Here is a 21,605-nt window from a genome sequence, read left to right as displayed (position 1 = left end):
GACTGGGAAGTGGAACAATAGGAAAGAGAAAAGGAGAAAACGGAACTTAAAAGGAATAAATATAATCCCAGAAGAAGAAAAGAGAGAGAAAGAAAGGTAGAAGTACTTGAAAATATAATTGCCTTGACCTTTGATCATGTCTAGGAAAAAACAAAAACAGCTACACAGGACAATTTGGGTACTTTTGGGGAATGCTAATACTAACTATATGTTAGGTAACATCATTTTGTCAATGTTAGATTTCTTGGGGATGATGATAACTGTGACTACATTGGAGAACGTCCTTGTTCTTGGGACATTGCAATAAAGTGTCAGGGATAAAGTTTCATGATGTCTGCAAATGGTTCAGGAGATATGTCTTCCCAATAATTCATCTAAAATTTAAAAGATAGATGTTGTGTGCATGTGAATGAGTGAGTAGGTATAAAGTGAAAGGCAAAAACCAAATGTAGTAACAAGTTAGCCTTTGGTGAATCGAGGTCCTGGCTATTCTGGAAGACATGGCCATGTACCATCTGTTTCTCCCTTCAAGTAAGGACCTGCCAGACTTCGGGGAGGGTGGTCAGCAGACAGCCTCCAGCTGTCAGCATCTCCAGGATCTGCCTGCATGGCAGACAGCCCACCCCAGAGCATCTCCTCCCGGGACAGCAACATCCACTAACAGAGTGGTGGGACCCAAAGGCCCGTTCCTATCTGCCATGCCCAGGACACTCTAATAGCCTAAACTGTGCCAGAGCTCCAGTGGGTTTACAGAGGCTTCATCAAGCTCCATCATACTTTGGCACCTCTTCTGCCCAGTCCTACTTCTTCATCCCTTCTTTCACAGATGTTTGATCCCTAATAAACACTGCTCACCCCTCTCCAAAAGAAAAGGAATGAGGAAAATCTCAAAAATGAGGACACTGAATAGTGACAGAAAGTCTAACATATTTGAGATTAAAATCTGAATCCCTGATGCTCAGACTAATCTTTTCTCTGCTTGCAAATCAGAATCCTATAGATTTCCATTAATATTTATCTCCTTGACTCTAAAGGAAGAGGAAAATCTATGTTGCATTTTGCCCAGTTCTGCCGTTCCTATCCTGAATCTCACTGAAGGACCACATCAAGTTGATGAGGTGCTGGCTGTCCTTAATAACTGAAATATTCGATGTAAGGTGTGGCATGCAAAGCAGCACAAGTCAGAAGTGAGTTACTTCAAAAAACCAAGAACTGCAAATTCAACCAAAATTTCAAATAAAAGCCAAAAGACTAGAATAATCCATACAAAATTTTAAAGCCAGAAGTTTCTCATGCTTAAAATTACTTTCACACTCCAATTTAAACTCAGAAACATCATGTTGCTGTCACACTTCTTTGTTCTCCTAAAAAAGTAAAAAAAAAAAAAAAATCTGTATATAGCTGACAAAAAAATAGGAATCTGTCTGCCAGCGAGTTCTCTATTCATGTCTAACATACCGTAGAGTCTACAGAACACATGGTCTTTAAACACCCAAAAGCCTCTTCTTGACTGGCTTGCCACAGCAGTATGTTTCTCCAGCATGTTTGCGCTACCTACAATACATGTCTTGCATAAGCATGAATTCCTTTGGACGCTTGAGTCATGCAGTATTTTCACATGCTTTGATGTTGTGCATATGAGAATTATCATCTACATTTTGGGAGTGCAGTTCCCTGTGCCTCCAGCACTGAATTTAAAACTGCTCGACTGACATCATTTTAAATTCCATCCAACAGAATGCCAATAACGTCTACAACAGAAGTTTGACATATTTAGATCTCTCAAATGTGGAACTGATTTAGCAGCTAAATTGGAAATTTCTGGGTGCATTTTTGAAAACTAATTCAGCGTGAAATTATTAATGATTTAGAACTGTGCCTCAAGTATTTTGGGTTTTCTTATTTTCTTATCTAGAAAGATCCGTTGCTTCAAATCAGATAAATTTCCAAGATGCATTCTGTTGTTGGAACACAAAGTAAACAGCTTAAATTAATCCTGACGTGCTTTTCTAATTACAGATGAGACCCATTGGCCATGATGGCTACCACCCCACCTCTGTGGCTGAGTGGCTGGATTCCATTGAACTAGGTGACTACACCAAAGCCTTTCTAATTAATGGCTACACATCGATGGACCTGTTGAAAAAAATCTGGGAGGTTGAACTTATTAACGTAAGTTGATCTCTTAACGACACCTTATCAACCCTTGATGATTCTTACCATAGGTGGGTAATTTTTTCTTTCTTCATAGCTGGACATCCAACAAGGATTTATGGATATGCCTTCCGTTTTGAATATATGTCTCTCTTGATTCTAGTCAAGCTCCACAGTCATTATCTTTTGAAGTTTAGGAGTGGGGACTAAGAGGACTTTCAAGATGTTTTACATTATTTCAGGAAACCTCCTAAGCAGCTTTGGGATTTCCATTTTAAGAAATTTTGTCACTTTAGGATATGGACATGATAACAAATCAGCTCCCATTCTATTCTTTGCTCTTATTCATTTTTTAAGATTAAAGTCATCATTTTTAGTTTTCTATCTGTTATGTTTCCTTTTCTCTATTCTTTCACTGCATATATAAACCATATACTTGAAGAGGCTGCTTTTTTTGTTATTATATAAGCTGCTGTAATATCAACATTTTATTTTACAAGGCTTCTAACTAATTTTAAATTGTTTGTTTTATTCGTACACTTGGCGTACATTTTCTGTAAAAACCGGCCAACAAATGTTGCCATGTATTTGAGCCCTAAGAGACCAACTAAATCTGTTTAACTGATTTTGATACTGATAGTTTTCTCATTTTGTTTTTACTGCTATTTTTATTTCTAATGGTATAAAGGCATGAAAGAGTTGAAAAGATAGCATAATCATCATGCTTTCATATTTTATTTGGCATCATGAGCAAAAGTGAGAAATCATTTACTCTTTTAAAGAATTTCTTAGATTTAAGTTTTATATTCTTATAACTGATAAAAGCATTCACAAAATGAAAGACAAAGCAACTAATTTCTGCTGGCTCAATAGCACTCTCTTCTACTCTTTATGACATTTTTTTCCTCCAAAAGTCTGGTCTCTTACACTGAATGTCATTAATTATTTTAGATGATGGTTCATTAGTAGTAACTAATTATTCTTTGCTTTTAAAAGTCTGTCTTTAATATCTTTTCTGGAACATCTATAAAAACTGTTCTTTAATTTAAAAATCACTTTAAATGGACAAATTCTTGGCTCCTTCTTCTAATGCACCATCAACTACCCTTAGCTTTCTGTTCTTATCCTTTCACAAAAGTTTTCATCATTTCAGAAGGAACTCACTTTCTGACTAAAAGCCTCTGATTAATTTTGTTGCTAGTCTGAGTGGCAGTGGAAGCAACTGAGACCTTTTTGCTTTTCGGTTGCATCAAGAAGACTTCAGTTCTCCTCTGAGAATTCGACACTCATGGCTACTCTTAGCCATTTAGTAAAGGGGGTTCTTCTGTAGATCATGCTTTCAATTGAGTCACTTTCTTGCCAATGATAAATATATCTATGTAACATCTTCTGAATAATATCACTTCCCACTGAAGAATGAATACTTAGTATAGATAGCTCATGAGTCACTCACCTAACTAACATTAGCAATAATCCCTCTGAAAAGAATAGATTCCAATAGAACTCTATTATCAAATGTTTTCATTGAAGCAAGGATCGTTAAAGCAAGACTATATGTCTCTCAAAAGTCAAGTACTGGGGCTAACAGGTAAGGTGTGGGCTTGGACCCACACTCTCCCCAGGGCTCTGTGTACTAGGAGAGGATTCCCATTTGGCCACTGTGGCCAGACCTTGTGGATGCCTGCAGTGACTGCAGGGCAGTGATGCCACAGGCCTCATGTTTAATGCCAGGGCTCAGGGTGTTAAACCACCACCCACAGGGCTAACCAATCTTGAATTGGGACACAACAATAACCTTTTCCACCCATACTGACTCTTGAAGCATTATCCCCGTAGGTACATTTGCTGTAATACAGTCTGCCTCCAATCTAGGGAGAAGTGCTGTCACAAGCATTGTATCAGAATCGGAAAACATGGTCACTGTTTTAAATCTTGAGGCCAGATTCCTTGGGCCTGGAGTACAACATCTGCATCTAACACCAACCCAGTGTATTTTCCTTACAGTGAACTCAGTGTAAAGTTTGTGACAGTTGTGTGGACAAGTTCACACTCTTGCTGAGAAGGCTTTGCGAGTCATTTAACTCTATAAATACACTTATTATGGAGAAAAAAACACCTGTACCTTTAGACTTGGAAATCAGAGAACAAAATTTTTATGCCCTAATTTAGAGCTGCTGCAAGTGTAGTTCATTTGACGGTTAGGGCTGTTGGGTTTTTAAATGAGACAGGCATAATGTGTACCTTCTGGCTTATAATGCTTTCTACTGGTCTCAAACTCAAGACTTTTATTTATTCCAACTAGTCAGGGAAGGTATTCAAATATAAGATAATCTCATATATAACATATGGACCCAGTAATTCTGTATTAAGTATCCATAACTAATTCTTCTGTAGCCCAAAAGTCACTTTGGTTAAGAGCAAAGCTTTTTAGGGAAAGTCGCATCCTGAACCTTTGTAATGAGTGGCTAGTTTTAAAGAAACCCAGTGGCTCCAGTAAGTGCCGTTCTGTGCAGAACGAAGAGAGAAGAGCACAGGCAGCCTGTCTTTGATGCAGAGGTCTGCTGAGAGGGGGGAGAACAAGGAGTGAGAAAGCTGACTCTTGTGATTACAAACAACTTCAGCCTCATTAAATCAGAGTGACTAACCCGCAAGTACATTATATTGTACTTGATATTAGACAACTAGTAATACTTTCTCAGTGTATTTATAAGTTTATTCAAAGTATGTTCTTGAGAAAATGAAAGCTACACAATGTTGTGACTTGAAAAGTACAAATATATTTGAAATTTTGATCTTTCAAAAAAGCCCCCAAGGTCTTTTTCTTGGTGGAGCACATTAAAGCCTTTAAAAAAAAAAAAAAAAGTTACTGGAACTATCCTAATAAAGATTTTAGCCACAAGTTACCCGAAGTATAGGCATAGGGAAGAGTAGTGGAAATCTCATATCTTAGTAGCAGCATTGTCAGCAGTAGAAATTAAGCGTAAACTAAGACATAAGGTATTGCCAGTTTTACAGGCCCATGTGCGTCTAGACCTAGAAAATGACATCTTTGCCAATAATTGTTTTTTACAATCTCTAATCTATGCTTTGTATTCAGAAGCTGATATTTCATCAATAGCTCTGTTTTACCTCTGTGTGTGCCATGACCATTAATAACATCATTAATATTTTTTTCACTTTTGTGTTGATATTTTATGTTGTATGACAATGTTGAGAGAGATTGTCAGGCAAACTGGTCCCTCTGCAGATGGTAGCTGGGAAAATCTCTAGCGTGAATTATAGTCCTCTCCAAAGGCTCGTTAGAATTAAAAACTAGTTAGCAGTGCGTAAGTACATGATTTTGGGGGGTTTTTTACTCAAAAGTTTACTCAGGTCTTGCATTTACTATTACCAAGTTTACACGACAGTTTCCACTGCTATTTAAAAATCTCAATAGCTCTGCCTTTGTCGAAATTTTAAATAAAAAGACTACATATTTTCTGCCTGAAATATGTATGGATAATTGTAAAATCTCCACAAAATCATCCATTTCCTAAACAAAACAAAAAGTATTGCAGTTATGAAAAACAGTGTTTATTTTTTATCACTGTGCACCTACTTAAGGGATTTTGACTAGATGAAGCACATTAATAAGATCCAACTTATTCATTTGTGAATATCAATGTAGAACTTATTAGTAATTTCTTCCCATTAGTTTTATCTCTCAATTTTTACCAAGGAAATAATTCTAGTCCAGACTTATGATCTTCTACAATATTGATAATGAAAAAAATGCCCACTGAAAGAACAAGATAAAATTCAGGCTTCAGTGCAGTCTTAAATCTCTGTTCATAAGTGTAAGAACAGCTTTAAAAATCCAACTCCAGCAGTTGGTTGTGTTTTAAATACCTTTGGGTAGAAGCAAATAAAATAATTAAGGTAGCAATACCCATATGCATCCCATGAAACTGATTTGAACTTATTTCTGTAGCAGTAAATTGATTAGCAGATCATTTGCTTCTTGCCTAATAGCTGCTGAAACTATATTTACATCACTTTTGCTTAGGGCTGTCAAATTTCTTTTTTGTTTTTTCTTTTGCAGTGTTGTTGATTCAATTTCTACCTTCCTAGGGAAATTTTGTGATAATCTAATCACTTGGAGATAGACTAAGAAATTTGCAAAGTTAACATTCTAATTTTGTGTTCAGTCTTTAATAGCTTGACTTTATTTGCTTTAAATGCTACAGAAATATAGTCCTCTCAACATTAAATTTAGACTCATTACTTGCTTTGATGTTTTTATTTTATGATCAGAATTATAAAGTCACACTCCTCTCTGCTGTACTCTCATTACCATAACTGCAATTAAATTTACTCCCTAAAGTTTTTTTGCATTGTCTGGATAGGTATGAATGTGTTTGGGGGTGTGTGTGTGTGTGTGTGTGTGTGTGTGTATGTTTGTGTGTGTGTGTGTGTGTCTGTGTGTATTGGATAAATGCAAATGATTACTGATACTCCCAACCAAGAAGAATAATCACCAAATTCACAAACTGCAGGGGAGGAATGGGGAGGAGAATATTATAATTCCATTTCTAAAACAATTATTTTAAGTAAAAGGTTATGCTTTCACTATAGGACATTAATAAATGGGAGAAATATTCATATTTCCACACCAGGGAGGCTACATCAGTCAACACTTCAAATGTTAACAACTTTAATCAAAGCCGAAGGCTTTAACTAAATAACTAGATATGAGTATTCAAGTGTAGAGCAAACTTTATAAATTATCTATGGATTTAAGCATTTAATTTACACTCATAGTCAGTACAATTAGCTCTTCACAAGCCTTCAGGACAACTAGACACAATCTCTGGGCCTCAGACTTCTTCAGACATTCATGTATCAGGTAAAGCCCCTGGACTCTACCCGCCCCCCCCAACCGCCACCCCCCAGCATCACCAGTCACTCTATCTGAATTGCAAGCTCAAGCACTTCATTGCCAGTCCAGTGATTAAGACCTCACCTTCCAATGCACAGGGTGCCAGTTTGATCCTGGTGGAGGAGATACGGTCCCAATGCCTCACAGCCAAAATACCAAAACATAAAACAGAAGTTATATTATGACAAATTCAATAAAGACTTTGAAAAATAAAATAAATTGCAAGCTTTTCAAGATATTCTCTGGAAGCCTGGCCCAAGTTTTGGAAAAAAGCACCCTTCTCCCTTCCTTACATGAAATGAAGAGTCCTCTTCCAAATAAAGACTCACTTTCAGGTGATTTTTAGCCCTTTCCCATGTGGCCTGAAGGTTGAGGGGCTAAGGCTGGTATTATTGATCCCACTCTCAGCACGTTTTGTATATCTGCACCTATCATGCAGCTCTCAACTTTGGAGCCTTGACCTAAATGGAGATAAAGTTATATCACAATAAAATGTGCTTAAACACTAAAACTTCTTTGGAAGGAATATCGCTTTTCTTTTGGATTTAAAGAGAACTTGCTATGTTTTAGTGCTTCAGGGTTAATGTTATGGAATAAGCATTATTGAGTGTTGATATTGGAAAACACAGCACACACACAAATGAAAATAAACAAGGCATTTGTCCCTGAAGAAACAGTCTAGACACTTAACAACAAATCGATTTCATGAATAACTGAAACCCTCTGATTACAGCCATTAATGACCCATCTCTATACAAACATGAAAGTCATGTTCTGAGTATCCAGACATTTCTACACTAAGAAAGTTATCCTAGTGGACTTCATTTTCCCCCACATTGATTTCATTCACTCTTCTCCTGATTAAAATAGGAGAATTTCAAATTTTCTCTGAAGAAGCCACCACCTCCCACATTCCATACTGAGCACACTCAGTTCAGTTCATTTCAGTCACTCAGTCGTGTCCAACTCTTTGCCACCCCATGAATCGCAGCACGCCAGGCCGCCCTGTCCATCACCAACTCCCGGAGTTTACTCAAACTCATGCCCATCAAGTCGGTGATGCCATCTAGCCATCTCATCCTCTGTCGTCCCCTTCTCCTCCTGCCCCCAGTCCCTCCCAACATCAGGGTCTTTTCCAATGAGTCAACTCTTCGCATGAGGTGGCCAAAGTATTGGAGTTTCAGCTTCAGCATCAGTCCTTCCCATGAACACCCAGGACTGATCTCCTTTAGGATGGACTGGTGGGATCTCCTTGCAGTCCAAGGGGCTCTCAAGAGTCTTCTCCAACACCACAGTTCAAAAGCATCCATTTTTCAGTGCTCAGCTTTCTTCACAGTCCAACTCTCACATCCATACATGACCACTGGAAAAACGATAGCCTTGACCAGACGGACCTTTGTTGGCAAAGTAATGTCTCTGCTTTTAAATATGCTATCTAGTTTGGTCATAACTTTCCTTCCAAGGAGTAAGCGTCTTTTAATTTCATGGCTGCAGTCACCATCCGCAGTGATTTTGGAGCCCAAAAAAAAATAAAGTCTGACACTGTTTCTACTGTCTCCCCATCTATTTCCCATGAGGTGATGGGACCAGATGCCATGATCTTAGTTAAGCTTCAAGCCAACTTTTTCACTCTCCTCTTTCACTTTCATCAAGAGGCTTTTCAGTTCCTCTTCACTCTCTGCCATAAGGGTGGTGTCATCTGCATATCTGAGGATATTGATATTTCTCCCGGCAATCTTGATTCCAGCTTGTGCTTCTTCCAGCCCAGCGTTTCTCGTGATGTACTCTGCATAGAAGTTAAATAAGCAGGGTGACAATATAAAGCCTTGATGTACTCCTTTTCCTATTTGGAACCAGTCTGTTGTTCCATGTCCAGTTTTAACTGTTGCTTCCTGACCTGCATACAGGTTTCTCAAGAGGCAGGTCAGGTGGTCTGGTATTCCCATCTCTTGAAGAATTTTCCACAGTTTATTGTGATCCACACAGTCGAAGGCTTTGGCGTAGTCAATAAAGCAGAAATAGATGTTTTACTGGAATTCTCTTGCTTTTTCAATGATCCAGGAGATGTTGGCAATTTGATCTCTGGTTCCTCTGCCTTTTCTAAAACCAGCTTGAACACCTGGAAATTCTCGGTTCACATATTGCTGAAGCCTGGCTTGGAGAACTTTGAGCATTACTTTACTAGCGTGTGAGATGAGTGCAATTGTGCGGTAGTTTGAGTATTCTTTGGGATTGCGTTTCTTAGGGACTGGAATGAAAACTGATCTTTTCCAGTCCTGTGGCCACTGCTGAGTTTTCCAAATTTGCTGGCATATTGAGTGTAGCACTTTCACAGCATCATCTTTCAGAATTTGAAATAGCTCAACTGGAATTCCATCACATCCACTAGCTTTGTTTGTAGTGATGCTTTCTAAGGCCCACTTGACTTCACATTCCAGGATGTCTGGCTCTAGGTGAGTGATCACACTACTGTGATTATCTGGCTCGTGAAGATCTTTTTTGTACAGTTCTTCTGTGTATTCTTGCCACCTCTTCTTAATATCTTCTGCTTCTGTTAGGTCCATTCCATTTCTGTCTTTTATCGAATCCATCTTTGCCTGAAATGTTCCCTTGATATCTCTAATTTTCTTGAAGAGATCTCTAGTCTTTCCCATTCTGTTGTTTTCCTCTATTTCTTTGCACTGATCTCTGAGGAAGGCTTTCTTATCTCTCCTTGCTATTCTATGGAACTCTGCATTCAAATGGGAATATCCTTCCTTTTCTCCTTTGCTTTTTGCTTCTCTTCTTTTCACAGTTATTTGTAACGCCTCCTCAGACAGCCATTTTGCCTTTTTGCATTTCCCTTCCATGGGGATGGCCTTGATCCCTGTCTCCTGTACAATGTCATGAACCTCCGTCCATAGTTCATCAGGCTCTCTGTCTATAAGATCTAGTCCCTTAAATCGATTTCTCACTTCCACTGTATAGTCATAAGGGATTTGATTTAGGTCATATGAATGGTCTAGTGGTTTTCCCTACTTTCTTCAGTTTAAGTCTGAATTTGGCAATAAGGGGTTCATGACCTGAGCCACAGTTAGCTCCTGGTGTTGTTTTTGCTGACTGTATAGAGCTTCTCCATCTTTGGCTGCAAAGAATATAATCAAAGCATACCACCCAGATCTAAACCAACCTCAGCATCCCAGCTTTTCTCCCTATTCCCATGGGCTACAATATTCTTCACCAGGACCCTTATTAATTCTTCATTGTTGAAGGCTCCAGTGAAACATGAAAATATTTTAAAATGTAAGACAATGGTGGAAGGATATTTAGCCAACCAGAGATACTTCTGAAGCACAGATCCTTGTGCTACACAGGTCACACATCCATGGAGCCATCCCTGCTCTTCATACCCTTGTATGTAAACCTATTTGCATCTGCTGTCATTTTCTTTCTGCCTGAAAGTCTTAAACATTTTTATAGTGTGGGGCCACTGGTAGAAAGACTTTATTTTGCCTTCAGTTTTGAAAGACATTTTTGCTGGGTATAGAATTCTAGAGTTAACGGTACTTTAGAAATGCTGATCCACCGTTCTCTCTTCTGCATTATTTCTGATAAGAAATCTGCTGCTCTTCTTTCCTTTTTGGTTTTGTTGTTGTTATTTCACTATATATAATGTGTCTTTTAGCCCTGTGGCTGCACTTAATGGTTTTCTCTTTATCACTGGTTTTAAGCAGCTTGATTATGATGTACCTTGGTGTGTTTTTCTTCATATTTCTAGTGTGTAAAGTTTTTTGAACTTCTTCTTAGATATGAGGTCTATAGTTTTCATCAACTTTGGAAAATTTCTGGTCATTACTTTTTGTTTGTTTTATTTTTCCCCTTCCACTTTTCAAAACTTCTTTTATAGAGGTAAAACGTACACACAAAAATCCATATAGAAATGTACAGCTGAACGAATTTTCACAAAAAGACCACATTCATGTAGCTAGCACCCAGTACAAGAAATGGAAAATCACCAGCACCCAAAAGGCACCTCGTGGCCCCTTCTAGTCACTAGTCTTTCCATGACCCCAAAGCAACTACCACCCTTATTTCTAACAACAGAGCCACCTGCTTGTTTTTATGCAGTGTATCCTTACTTGGAGATTCTTTCATTTACTTACACTGAATGTAGTTGTAGGGCTGTTCATTCTCATTGTTGTGAAATATCCTCAACTTGTTTTTATAGCTTTCTTTCTGTATAATTCAGATATCATACAATTTGCTATTTACAGCATACAATTTAATCCTTTTTAGGATATTTACAGAGTTATGCAACCATTATCACAATCATTTATTTTTATTACGGTCAACAGCATATAAAATTTGCCATGGTAACCGTTTTTAAGTGTAGAGTACAGTAGTACTGCATATATACACGTTGTTGTACAACAGATCTCTAGCACTTTTTCATCTTGCAAAACTGAAACTCTGTCTCCATTGAATAGCAACTGTCTTGTCCTCCTTCTTCTGACCCCTGGAAACCTCCATTCTACTTTTTAAGAGTTTGACTATTTTAGATACCTCATGTAAGTGGAATCATGCAGTATTTGTCCGTTTGTAACTGGCTTATTTTTCTTAGCACAATGCCCTCAAAGTTTATCCATGTTATAGCATATCACAGGATTTTCTTCTTTTTAAGACTGAATATGTATATGCCACATTTTCTTTAGCCATTCATCTGTTGATAGATAGACATTTAGTTTCCTTCCACTCCTTGGCCGTTGTGGACAATGCTGCAATGAACATCAGGTAAAAATAGCCCCCTGAAATCCTCTTTTCAATTCTTTTATATGTATATCTAAAAGTAGGATCGCTGGATCATATGATAATCCTGTTTTTAAATTTTTGAGGAACCTCTAAATTGTTTTTCATAGTGATGCATTATGGTCATTATTTCTTAAAATATTGTTTTCTATCTGACTGCCTCTCTTCTTTGGAAACATCAGTCACATGTTTGTTGGGCTATTTAAAATCAGGCCACAACTCACCAATACTTTGGGCTTCCCTGATAGCTCAGTTGGTAAAGAATCTGCCTGCAATGCTGGAGACCCCAGTTCGATTCCTGGGTCAGGAAGATCCATTGGACAAGGGATACCCTCTCCAGTATTCTTGGGCATCCCTTGTGGCTCAGATGGTAAAGAATCTGCCTGCAATGTGGGAGACCTGGGTTCGATCCCTGGGTTGGGAAGATCTCCTGGAGAAGGGAAAGGCTACCTGCTCCAGTATTCTGGTACGGCCCTTGGGGTCACAAACAGTCAGACACGACTGAGCAACTTTCACTTCACTTCACCAATACTTTTTATTTTTTTCAAAATTCTTTCTCTCTGGGATCTATTTGGATAGTTTCTATTGCTGTGTCTTCAAGTTCATTTATCTTCTTGTGATCTCTAACCTGCCATTAGTCCTATGCAGTGCACTTTAAATCTCAGAGATTATAGTGTTCGTCTCCAGAAGTTAAACGTCAGTCTCTTTTTTTTTTTCCAAGTCTCTATTTAACAGCTTCAATCTTTTCTCTAACTTGTTGAACATAACGAATGTGGTTATAGTAACTTTTCTGATGCCCTTGTCTTTTTCTAATTAGTACCTTTTATTTGTTTATTTCTGCTGTGCTGGGTCTTTGTGGCTGCGCACAGGCTTTCTCTAGCTGAGGCACACGGGGCTCCTCTCTAGCTGTGCTGGCTTCTCCCGTTGCAGAGCATGGGCTCTGAGGTGTGAGGGCTTCAGTAGCTGTGGTGCACGGGCTCAGTTGCCCTGGAGCACGTGGAATCCCCCCCAGACCAAGGGTTGAACCCACATCCCCTGCATTGGCTGGTGGCTGCTCAGCCACTGGATCGCCAGGGAAGTCTTCCCCTTGTCTTCCAATTCTAACATCTGAGTCAGTTTGGGGTTGGTTTCACCTGACTGATTTCCTCCTCAATGATCTTACCATGCCCAGGAACTTTCATTGCATGCCAGACATTATGAATTCTACCTTGTTGGGTGCTGGCTATGGCTATTTTTGTATTCCTATAAATATTCGTGGGCTCTGTTCTCAGACACAGAGGAGCCCTTTGGATATACTTTGATCCTTTCAAGTCTTGCTTTTAAGATTTGTTAGGCAGAAACTAGAGCATCACTTAGTTTGTGACCTGGGCTTCTGCACTACTGGTGCAAGAAGATTCTGAGTGGTCTGACATTGCCCTGTGAATTTCCAGGTTTCCCAGCCTGAATAGTTCAAACTACGGCCAACCCTGTATGAGCTCTAAGTACTATGCCCACTAATATTTTCTGGTGTTTCTTTCTACATCTGGCCTCAGATAGTTTCATTATATGCATGTGCTGATCAGCATTCTTTCCTCTCTGGTACTCTACACAGAAATGTTTAGCCTTCTCAATTCAGAGTCTTCCAGGCTCTCTGACTTCCTCTTCCCTACATAATGGCCTGAGAATTCTCTTAAGATGGTAAACTAAGATAATATTAGGGTTTATCCCTGTTAGTCCAGAAACCCAAATCCATGCGACTTACATTAGTCCCTGTATGCTGCTGCTAAGTCGCTTCAGTCGTGTCTGACTCTGTGTAACCCCATAGATGGCAGCCCACCAGGCTCCCCCATACCTGGGATTCTCCAGGCAAGAACACTGGAGTGGGTTGCCATTTCCTTCTCCAATGCATGAAAGTGAAAAGTGAAACTGAAGTCACTCAGTCGTGTCCGACTCTTTGTGACCCCATGGACTGTAGCCCACCAGGCTCCTTTGTCCATGGGATTTTCCAGGCAAGAGTACTGGAGTGGGGTGCCATTGCCTTCTCCAAGTCCCTGTAGGCTAGGGGCCCATACCTAAACAACTGAGTCAAAATCTTTGGTGGTAGCATCTGGGCACCTAGAGTTTTTGAAAAGTTCCCCCAGGTGATTTTAATTTGCAGCCTGGGTTGAAACCACTGTAGTAAGCGGGGAGCCATTAAAAGGATTTTAATCAAGAGAATGACGTGATCAGAAGCAGTAGGCAGGGGCCAGAAGCCAACACACTTAAGATGGAAGAGCTAACTATGAGGGAAGTAGGAGCTGAGTCAGCCCATTCTGCTCCACAGCTATTTCTAGCCATGAATGTATTAGGCATGACAGTAAAAACCTGTGTGCCTCCTTAGAACCTGAGGGTGTCACTGAATTGGGAGTCCATAAATATAGAGCCAATTTTCATTATTATAACCCCACATATCAAGAACAGGGAAAATTACAGTCAGTATTCAAAGGAAGCAAGGACAAATACAATACCTTTCAGAAGCGCTTTTCAATAGTGGCTAAAATTGTTTCAGTTTGACCCTTAAAAGGCTCAGCCTTGGTTATGTGAAAATTTTACTTACTGTTTATAAAGTAAATGGTAGGACAGATGGTATGTGTCCATGCTTCAAATGCACCCTCTCTCCTTTTATCTTTATTTTAGAATCAGGTCACTTGACTTTGAATCCTATATCCACCACTCAGTATGTGACCTTACAAAAAAGTCACTTATCAACTCTTGGCCTCAGTTTCTCCTTTTTAAATAGAAGGTAATAATATCTGCTCCACTGACTTCATAGGTTTCCTGTGAGACTCAAATGACACAAGAGCTTTTTATTATCCATTGCTTTCTCTTCTCTCCCTATTCTATTTTTCTTCACCTCTATTTTTTCCTTCTCTCTCCCCCAGATCACTCTCCCAGCGTTAGGCTGGGAGCTGGCCAGCTTCCTCAGAGCATGCTTTCACAGCTCAGCTGCCATTTGCTTTTCACTCTCAGTGCTCACAAGTTACAACATCGAGAGCCAGCCTGTTTATTGTGCAGACTCTGGCCTCTAGAAATCACTGCTCAACCCCTCCCTTCCCCAGCTTCCAACTCCAGCCCCTGCCCTCTGCCTTCGCCTCCCAGCCTCCCAGCAGTGCTCAGTGCTGCATGGAATATTTCCTCCCCTGGAGTGGGCGCACGGGAGAGGAATGACTCTCGGCTTTGTGTAGAAGCATTCAGGATAAAGCTGCAGATAGCCTCTCCCCTCCCAACTTCCTTTTTGTTTTTCTTTCTGACTATGCTTAGATATGGAATTGCTGTTGCCTTTTCCCCTCCAACTACATGGTATTGGTCCTCGACTCTCAGCCACCCAGTTCTCCTTATTCTTGAAACAAGCAACCTTAGGGCAGAGCAGGATAGTGGCTCAGAGGTTAGAGATGTGCTCATTCTCAGCTGATCATCCATCATCTTAAACCCTTCTCGAATCTGTCCCAAAGTTTCAGCTCGATGATCCATAAGAGCGGGCATTTCTGACTGTGTTTTGAAGTAGCTCAGTATCCCCTTTTCATTGAAATGGCTCCACTTCCATTTATAGTATCACTAATTATAATAAAGTCAGTTAATGTTGTAGTTTGCATTTTGCTCTGATTTTTAGCATGACATGAGGAATTTTGTTTCTTTAAGTCTTTTCTGGAGATATTTAGGGCAGAGCCTGTTGCTAAGGAGACTCATCTGCGTTGCAGTTAAATCGGTAAATACTGTAAACTGGCTCTATGCTTCTAGAAGCTTTGAGAGGAGGAATATAGTAATGAATTATTCTATAGTGTGGAAAATAAAAGAGGAAAATGTCCTCTATACAAGACAAATACAGCACTTTTCATGCTATCCTGATGGAGAAATGCTCTGTGTCTTCCGTGGGAGAAGATCTGAGATCATACTGAAAAGATAAGCCTCTACCTTCTGAGATGAAAGGAAAGTCAAAGAGGTCCCTCTGTTAGAAGAAAACTATTTAGAATTTTGAAGCCTGACATACAAGTTGCCATGGAAGAGATTGATAATAAATATAAATACTCAGAGTAAATCATAAAGGTTAATTTATCACTAAAGAAGGTATACAAGATTAATATTAGAATCTATCTATTATAAAAATAATTAAAATTTGGGGAGGAGAGAGATGAGGTAGCTGATTTTGTAGCTTAGTATTTATATCTGCCTTAAAGATGTTTAAGGTTGATTTAGAATTTAAGTTTAGCCATCTTACTAAGGATGTGTATTGTGTTAAGCTGGATATATGTGGTATCCAATTATTTTTTTGAACTCAAGCAAAGAGCTGTTAACTTGAACTGGAAAGACGGAAATTCTTTACTGTGCAGACCTTATGCCCGGCACCCTACCGCCACCTGGTGGCAGCGTACCTAAAGTACAGAGCAAGTGACTAAATCTAAACCGGTTTTTTTAATATACTGAAAGAATTCAGTTTTACTATTATTAGAAAATCATATGCATCACTTTTGGAAATACAGGAAGTATATCCCAAATTTTCAACAAATCTGAAACATTGACTCAGTTTATCAGATCAGATCAAATTCAAGTGATTCTCACTATAATGAAAAGTATGTTTACATGCATTTACACAAATAGATAAATACAGAGAACTTTCATCCAAATATTTACTAGAATGTTTAATACTTTTAGGAAAAATAAATAAATATTTACCTAAAATTAAGTACTTTCAAAACTACTTGCAATATAAAAATATTCAAAGCTTTCAACACTGAACAGATGAGAAATTGAGGTCCAATATTGCTATTAATATGACTAGCAGCAGTTCAGGAGAAATAACTTAGTCTTAAATATTTAACTGTTATCTGGTTTCGTATTCAAGATAAATAAAAACCTCACTTATTGTTTCTGCTCAGGCGTATATTTTCTTTTGTACTATACATTCCTCTCTTTTTTAATAAAATAAAGCAATCTCTTAAATGCAAAAACTAACTGCAAAACAAATTATTCAGTGCCAGGTTTATATCAATTCCTGTTTCTAATGTTAGTATACTAAAGCATGAACCAGAGGAGTTTTATTTTTGTAGACATCAGCTGAACACCAAGTTCAAGTACCATATAAGTGAAGTTGTTTAACAAAATAAGAAAAACCCTCTACTGTGCATTCCATCAATTAAATTAATTTGGATAACAGTGCCCTTTTAAATGTGTGTGTGTGTGTTTAGCATACAACATAACGTATTCTCTAGTAGAATCTTTCTTATTTTTGTATAAACTGTTTTGGGAGGAATAATTAGATTTCTTAAAACTTGAATAGGATACCTCATAGTAGCTGTAACACATAATAAGCATTTTAAAGTCCTTACCTGCAAAATAACTCCCAGACTACCGGCGAAGAGGGACATTTACTGTGTGTAAGGAGAGCAGCATTAAGGAGAACTAGTATAAAAGTGATCTTTGTAGTCCAAATTGAAACATAGGGTCTTTTCTTAATTAGGACGGATCAGAGGTGGGCAGGAGAAAACCTGAAGTGGAGGAACCAGTAGAATAAATGACAAGCATCAGTGGTAAAGGCACAAGGTCTAAAAATAGTCTTCTGGGGTTTGACTTCCAAACCCGTTTTATCACCTTGGGCAAGTCACTTAACCTTCTCTAAGCTTCAGTTTCCCTTCATCTAGAGTTTGTGTAATAACATTATTTATCTTCTAGATAGTAGTGTTGTCAGGATTAAATAAAGTAATGTAGTAAAGTGTTTTGCACAATGCTTTGTAAATAGAAAGCACTCAATTTTTGTTTAATGCAGGGCAGTTGTCAAGTTTCTAAGATTTATAGTAAGTGTGATCCGCCATTATCCATCACCTCAGCAAAGCAAACGGCAGTCTGAAATTGCAGTGGCTTAAAGCAATAAGCATTTGGTTCGCTCACAAGTCCATGGGTGAGTAATTTAGGCTGTACTCAGCTGGAGATTTCTTCTGATTCCAGCTGGCTGCCTCCATCAGCCTGGTGGCTCCGACCTGCCAGGGTGTGAGAGTCGGCTCACCAGGGATGGTCTCAGCTGAGCCAGCCGGGGCTGCTCTGCCCTGCCTCACGTGCACCACCCTCTAACATGCTCTCCCAGACACGTTCTACAGCAAAGACAGGGGGATGAAAACAGGCAAGCACATTTTCAGGCCTCCGCTTGCCTCGTATCTGCCAACAATTGGCCAAAGGAAGCCATGAGACCAACTCAAAATTAAGTTGACAGGGGAGGATATATCTCACCTTTTGGTACAATGAGCCAAAATGCACGTAGTAAATGCCTTGGGTGCAAGTCAGGATGAAAAATTAAGACCATTAGTTCATTCAATTCACTGCAAAACAGAAATTTTGATTAGAAAAAAGTAGAAAAAAGAGGAGAGCATTTTAGAATTATGGATGGTCTTATCATTGTTTCTAAGCTTCCAATCAGAATATGTGAAATCAAAACCATCTCAGAAAATATGAAGTGAATAGTGGTGTTAACTGTGGGGGCCTATGGAGGGCGGGAAGATTTGGATAGGAGTTAAATATATGAAGGGCTTCCCAGGTGGTGCTAGTGGTAAAGAACCCACCTACAAATGCAGGAGATGCGAGAGACGTGGGTTTAATCCGTGAGTCAGGTAGATCCCCTGGAGAAGGGCATGGCAACCCTCTCCAGTATTCTTGCCTGGAGAAGCTTATGGACAGAGGAGCCTGGCAGGCTACAGTCTGTAGGGTCAAAAAGAGTCAGACATGACTGAAGCAATTTAGCATGTGCGCATGCATAAATGTATGGAAAATTCGTGGACAACCAATTTTTGACAACTAGAGCATAATAACTTAAACAATAAGCATACTATGATAATAGGACTGGAGCCCATTTTATGACTAGAGCCATAAAAAGTTGAAAATTGTTGAACTGACCGTCAAACAAAATTATTTTAGAAAATTAAATATGGGGATATTTCTCTAATAGAGAATCATTGTCATGCCTTGCTCAAACACTTGTTGCACACTGACTCTTTGTTCCAAGTGGAAATACAACAAATACTTTTTAATTTCAATGATTCCTTAGGTAGCTGACTCCTCTAAACAGGAACAGGGAATAACAGCAACAATCACAATAATCAGAGTTTTAGTACCTCCTCCTCCATCTTCCCCTCCGTTAAATGTTGATTTTGCTCAAGATTTTGTCCTTAGGTCTCCTTTCCCCAGTGCTATGCTCTTGGACAGTATCACCGATGGAAAGGCTTCAATTGGCACCTTCAAATGGATGGCTGCCAAGTACACGCCTGAGGCTTTATTCCAGAGATCCAGGCTTTCAGTTCACAAAACATGAGTGGCAAAGTGAAAGAGGCTGGACTCAGTTAGATGAGCCGAAGTCAAGTGCTGATTCCTTAATTCCTCTGGGGCAAGACACTTAACCTTTATAACAAACTCTATATTTATTTTGGTTCATCCTCGTCACCCCCATCCCTGCTAGACACCAAGCTCCTTGAGGATCTGACCTCAGAAGGCTCAACTGTATATCCACCCCCAAGGACCTGTAGAAAGTGGGTGCTAAACAATACCCACTGATTGAATTTCTGCCAGGGGAGAGCAGGAGAGCAAGATACCAGGAGAGCCACGGAAGGCAAGACTGTCAGAGTCAAACTTCACTTCCTTGCCTCCTGGGAGAGGCACCCATTTCTGTGACCCGCATCTCATCTCAGGGCCACGTCTGCGTGCTGCCATCAGCTACAGATTGCCTGGTATGTTGGGTAAAGATGCTTAAGCTGAAAGGCAAACCTCACAATACAAATATTTTTCGGGCCTCACTGTGGCTAGAAGCTGCATGCATGAGGGTCTGACATATAAAGAAGTACCTGCAGGTAAGTGAAAATATTTATTGTGCGTCTACTGTATGCCAGGCTCTGTTCTAGGCTATAGAAATACGGTGGAGAGCAAAACAAAAGTGACAGACTCCCTGTTCTCCTGGAGTTTACATTCTAGGTAGGGAGGCAGACAGTAGGCAGGTAACAAATAAGTCAATAATATGACACCAAATGGGGCACATACTATGAAGAAACATAAAGCAGGAAGTGACTAGATCTAAAGGATAGTGGTCAGAAATGACTTTTTTGAGGGAGTGTTATCTGGGCAGAAATATGAACGAAATGTGGGAATAAGCCTTGCCAAGATCAGCATTCCAGGCTGAGGAAACAGCAGATGCAATACCTAGGCAGGAGCGTGCTCGGCTGTTTGGGGAAGCTGACTTGACTGTGTGAGCGGGGGCGAAGCTGGTAGAGAATAACTGAAGACCAAGCAGTGTGGGTTACGGCCGTGTGTTCCCAGTGCGATCGGAAGCCATCCAAGGGCGTTTGACCAGGACTGACATGGTTTGGTGTATGTTTAGGGGCTCACTTTCTGTGCTGTGGGACAAACAGAACAGGGTGAAGTTTGGGGCTCTGACGTGGATGGTGAGAGTGAAACTCTAGCTGAGAGGCTCTCCCGGCCCTCAGGGTAAGAGATGATGGTGCCTGAGCTAACATGGTTATGGTGAAGCCCGTGAATCCGGATGACTGATGATGGCAGAGCTGATGACTTAGGCATTGACTGTCGGAGAAATGGGAGGAGCGAGGATAACTCAGACTTTAGACTGAACTGTTTCCTTGAGATCAGGACTCTTTGGGAGGAGGCATCCAGAGCTCTGCTGAACATCGTAACTTTGAATTCCCTCTCTCACATTCCAAGGAGAGATGTCTAGAGAATTCCCGGTTGTCCAATGGTTAGAACACCATGCTTTCACTGTGGAGGGCCCAGGTGTGATCCCAGATCGGGAAACTAGGATCCCACCAGCTACCCGGCACTGCCAAAAACAAGAAAAAGAAATGTCTAGAAGCAGTTGTATATATGCTTTTATATATGCAGCACTCAGCTGTTCTTCTCGTTTGAAGTAAATATTTTTTATCTACTCCTGAGAAAAACCAAAGTGTGGTCAAAGAAACGTTTCTGCATACTGCACCCCTACTTAAGGCTCTTGTAGACGTTTTTCTCTTTAGAACCTGCTCTCATAGCGAACACTCAGCCTGCGGTTTGGGCAGACAGGTATACACTTTCTCCACTCACCAGGCAGCCTGTGCTCAGCTACTGGCCTGCTATTTGTCCAAGAACTTGACTACCTCTTTAAGACAGTATTCTGGAGTGGAAATAGGAGAATGACTACGGACTCTAAAAAAAAAAAGTCTGTACAGGCTTCACACAGTGATTGACAACCCGTCCACAGCAGGGCTGTGAATTGTTTCATAGCTTTCCAACCGACTCCCAACCTGTCTGCTCACAGTGATCTGAGAGCACCTTAAAGGCAGAAAACCTCAGAGCCATGAGTCCTGACTTTTCAGAATCAGAGATTAAGACATAATGACTTTCTTAAAGAGAATTTTAAGTAATTGGCTTAGCACATTATCTTTCATTGAGACCATTTACTTTACGATCATGTCTCTCTGCTTCTTATTTATCTAAGTACCAAGATGCTTTTGACTACATTCAGCTCAGTAACCAAGGGTATCAGGTTGCCCTAAAAGTGTTTTGTTCAGACTGCCACAGGTGTGAGGCATGTGGTGATTTATAAGATTTCCAGTGGGCAGACGTGTAGCAGTGTGTGCGTGGCCTGGGAAACATTTTGAATATATGGGGGCAGTAAGTGGGACCTGGTGCGTACAGAACCCTAGTCATCTCAAGACAAAAACACCTGCTCTGCCCCACTGTATTTCATGAAATCTAATGCCAGTCATTC

General features: G+C 39.9%; 1 protein-coding gene across 3 annotated transcripts in view; it reads left to right on the top strand.

Annotated features, from left to right (window-relative positions):
• The window catches only part of ANKS1B (ankyrin repeat and sterile alpha motif domain containing 1B), a 1,071,061-nt gene that overhangs the window by 761,856 nt on the left and 287,600 nt on the right, over nt 1-21,605 (top strand). For all 3 annotated transcript variants that reach the window (XM_065937415.1, XM_065937407.1, XM_065937398.1), the window contains exon 17: nt 2,020-2,172. In XM_065937415.1, the coding sequence (XP_065793487.1) occupies nt 2,020-2,172 (153 nt within the window). The remainder of the gene's footprint in view (nt 1-2,019; nt 2,173-21,605) is intronic.

Source organism: Muntiacus reevesi, chromosome 1 (assembly GCF_963930625.1).
Source record: "Muntiacus reevesi chromosome 1, mMunRee1.1, whole genome shotgun sequence".
Taxonomy (NCBI): domain Eukaryota; kingdom Metazoa; phylum Chordata; class Mammalia; order Artiodactyla; family Cervidae; genus Muntiacus; species Muntiacus reevesi.
This window is presented reverse-complemented; position numbering and strand designations above follow the sequence as displayed.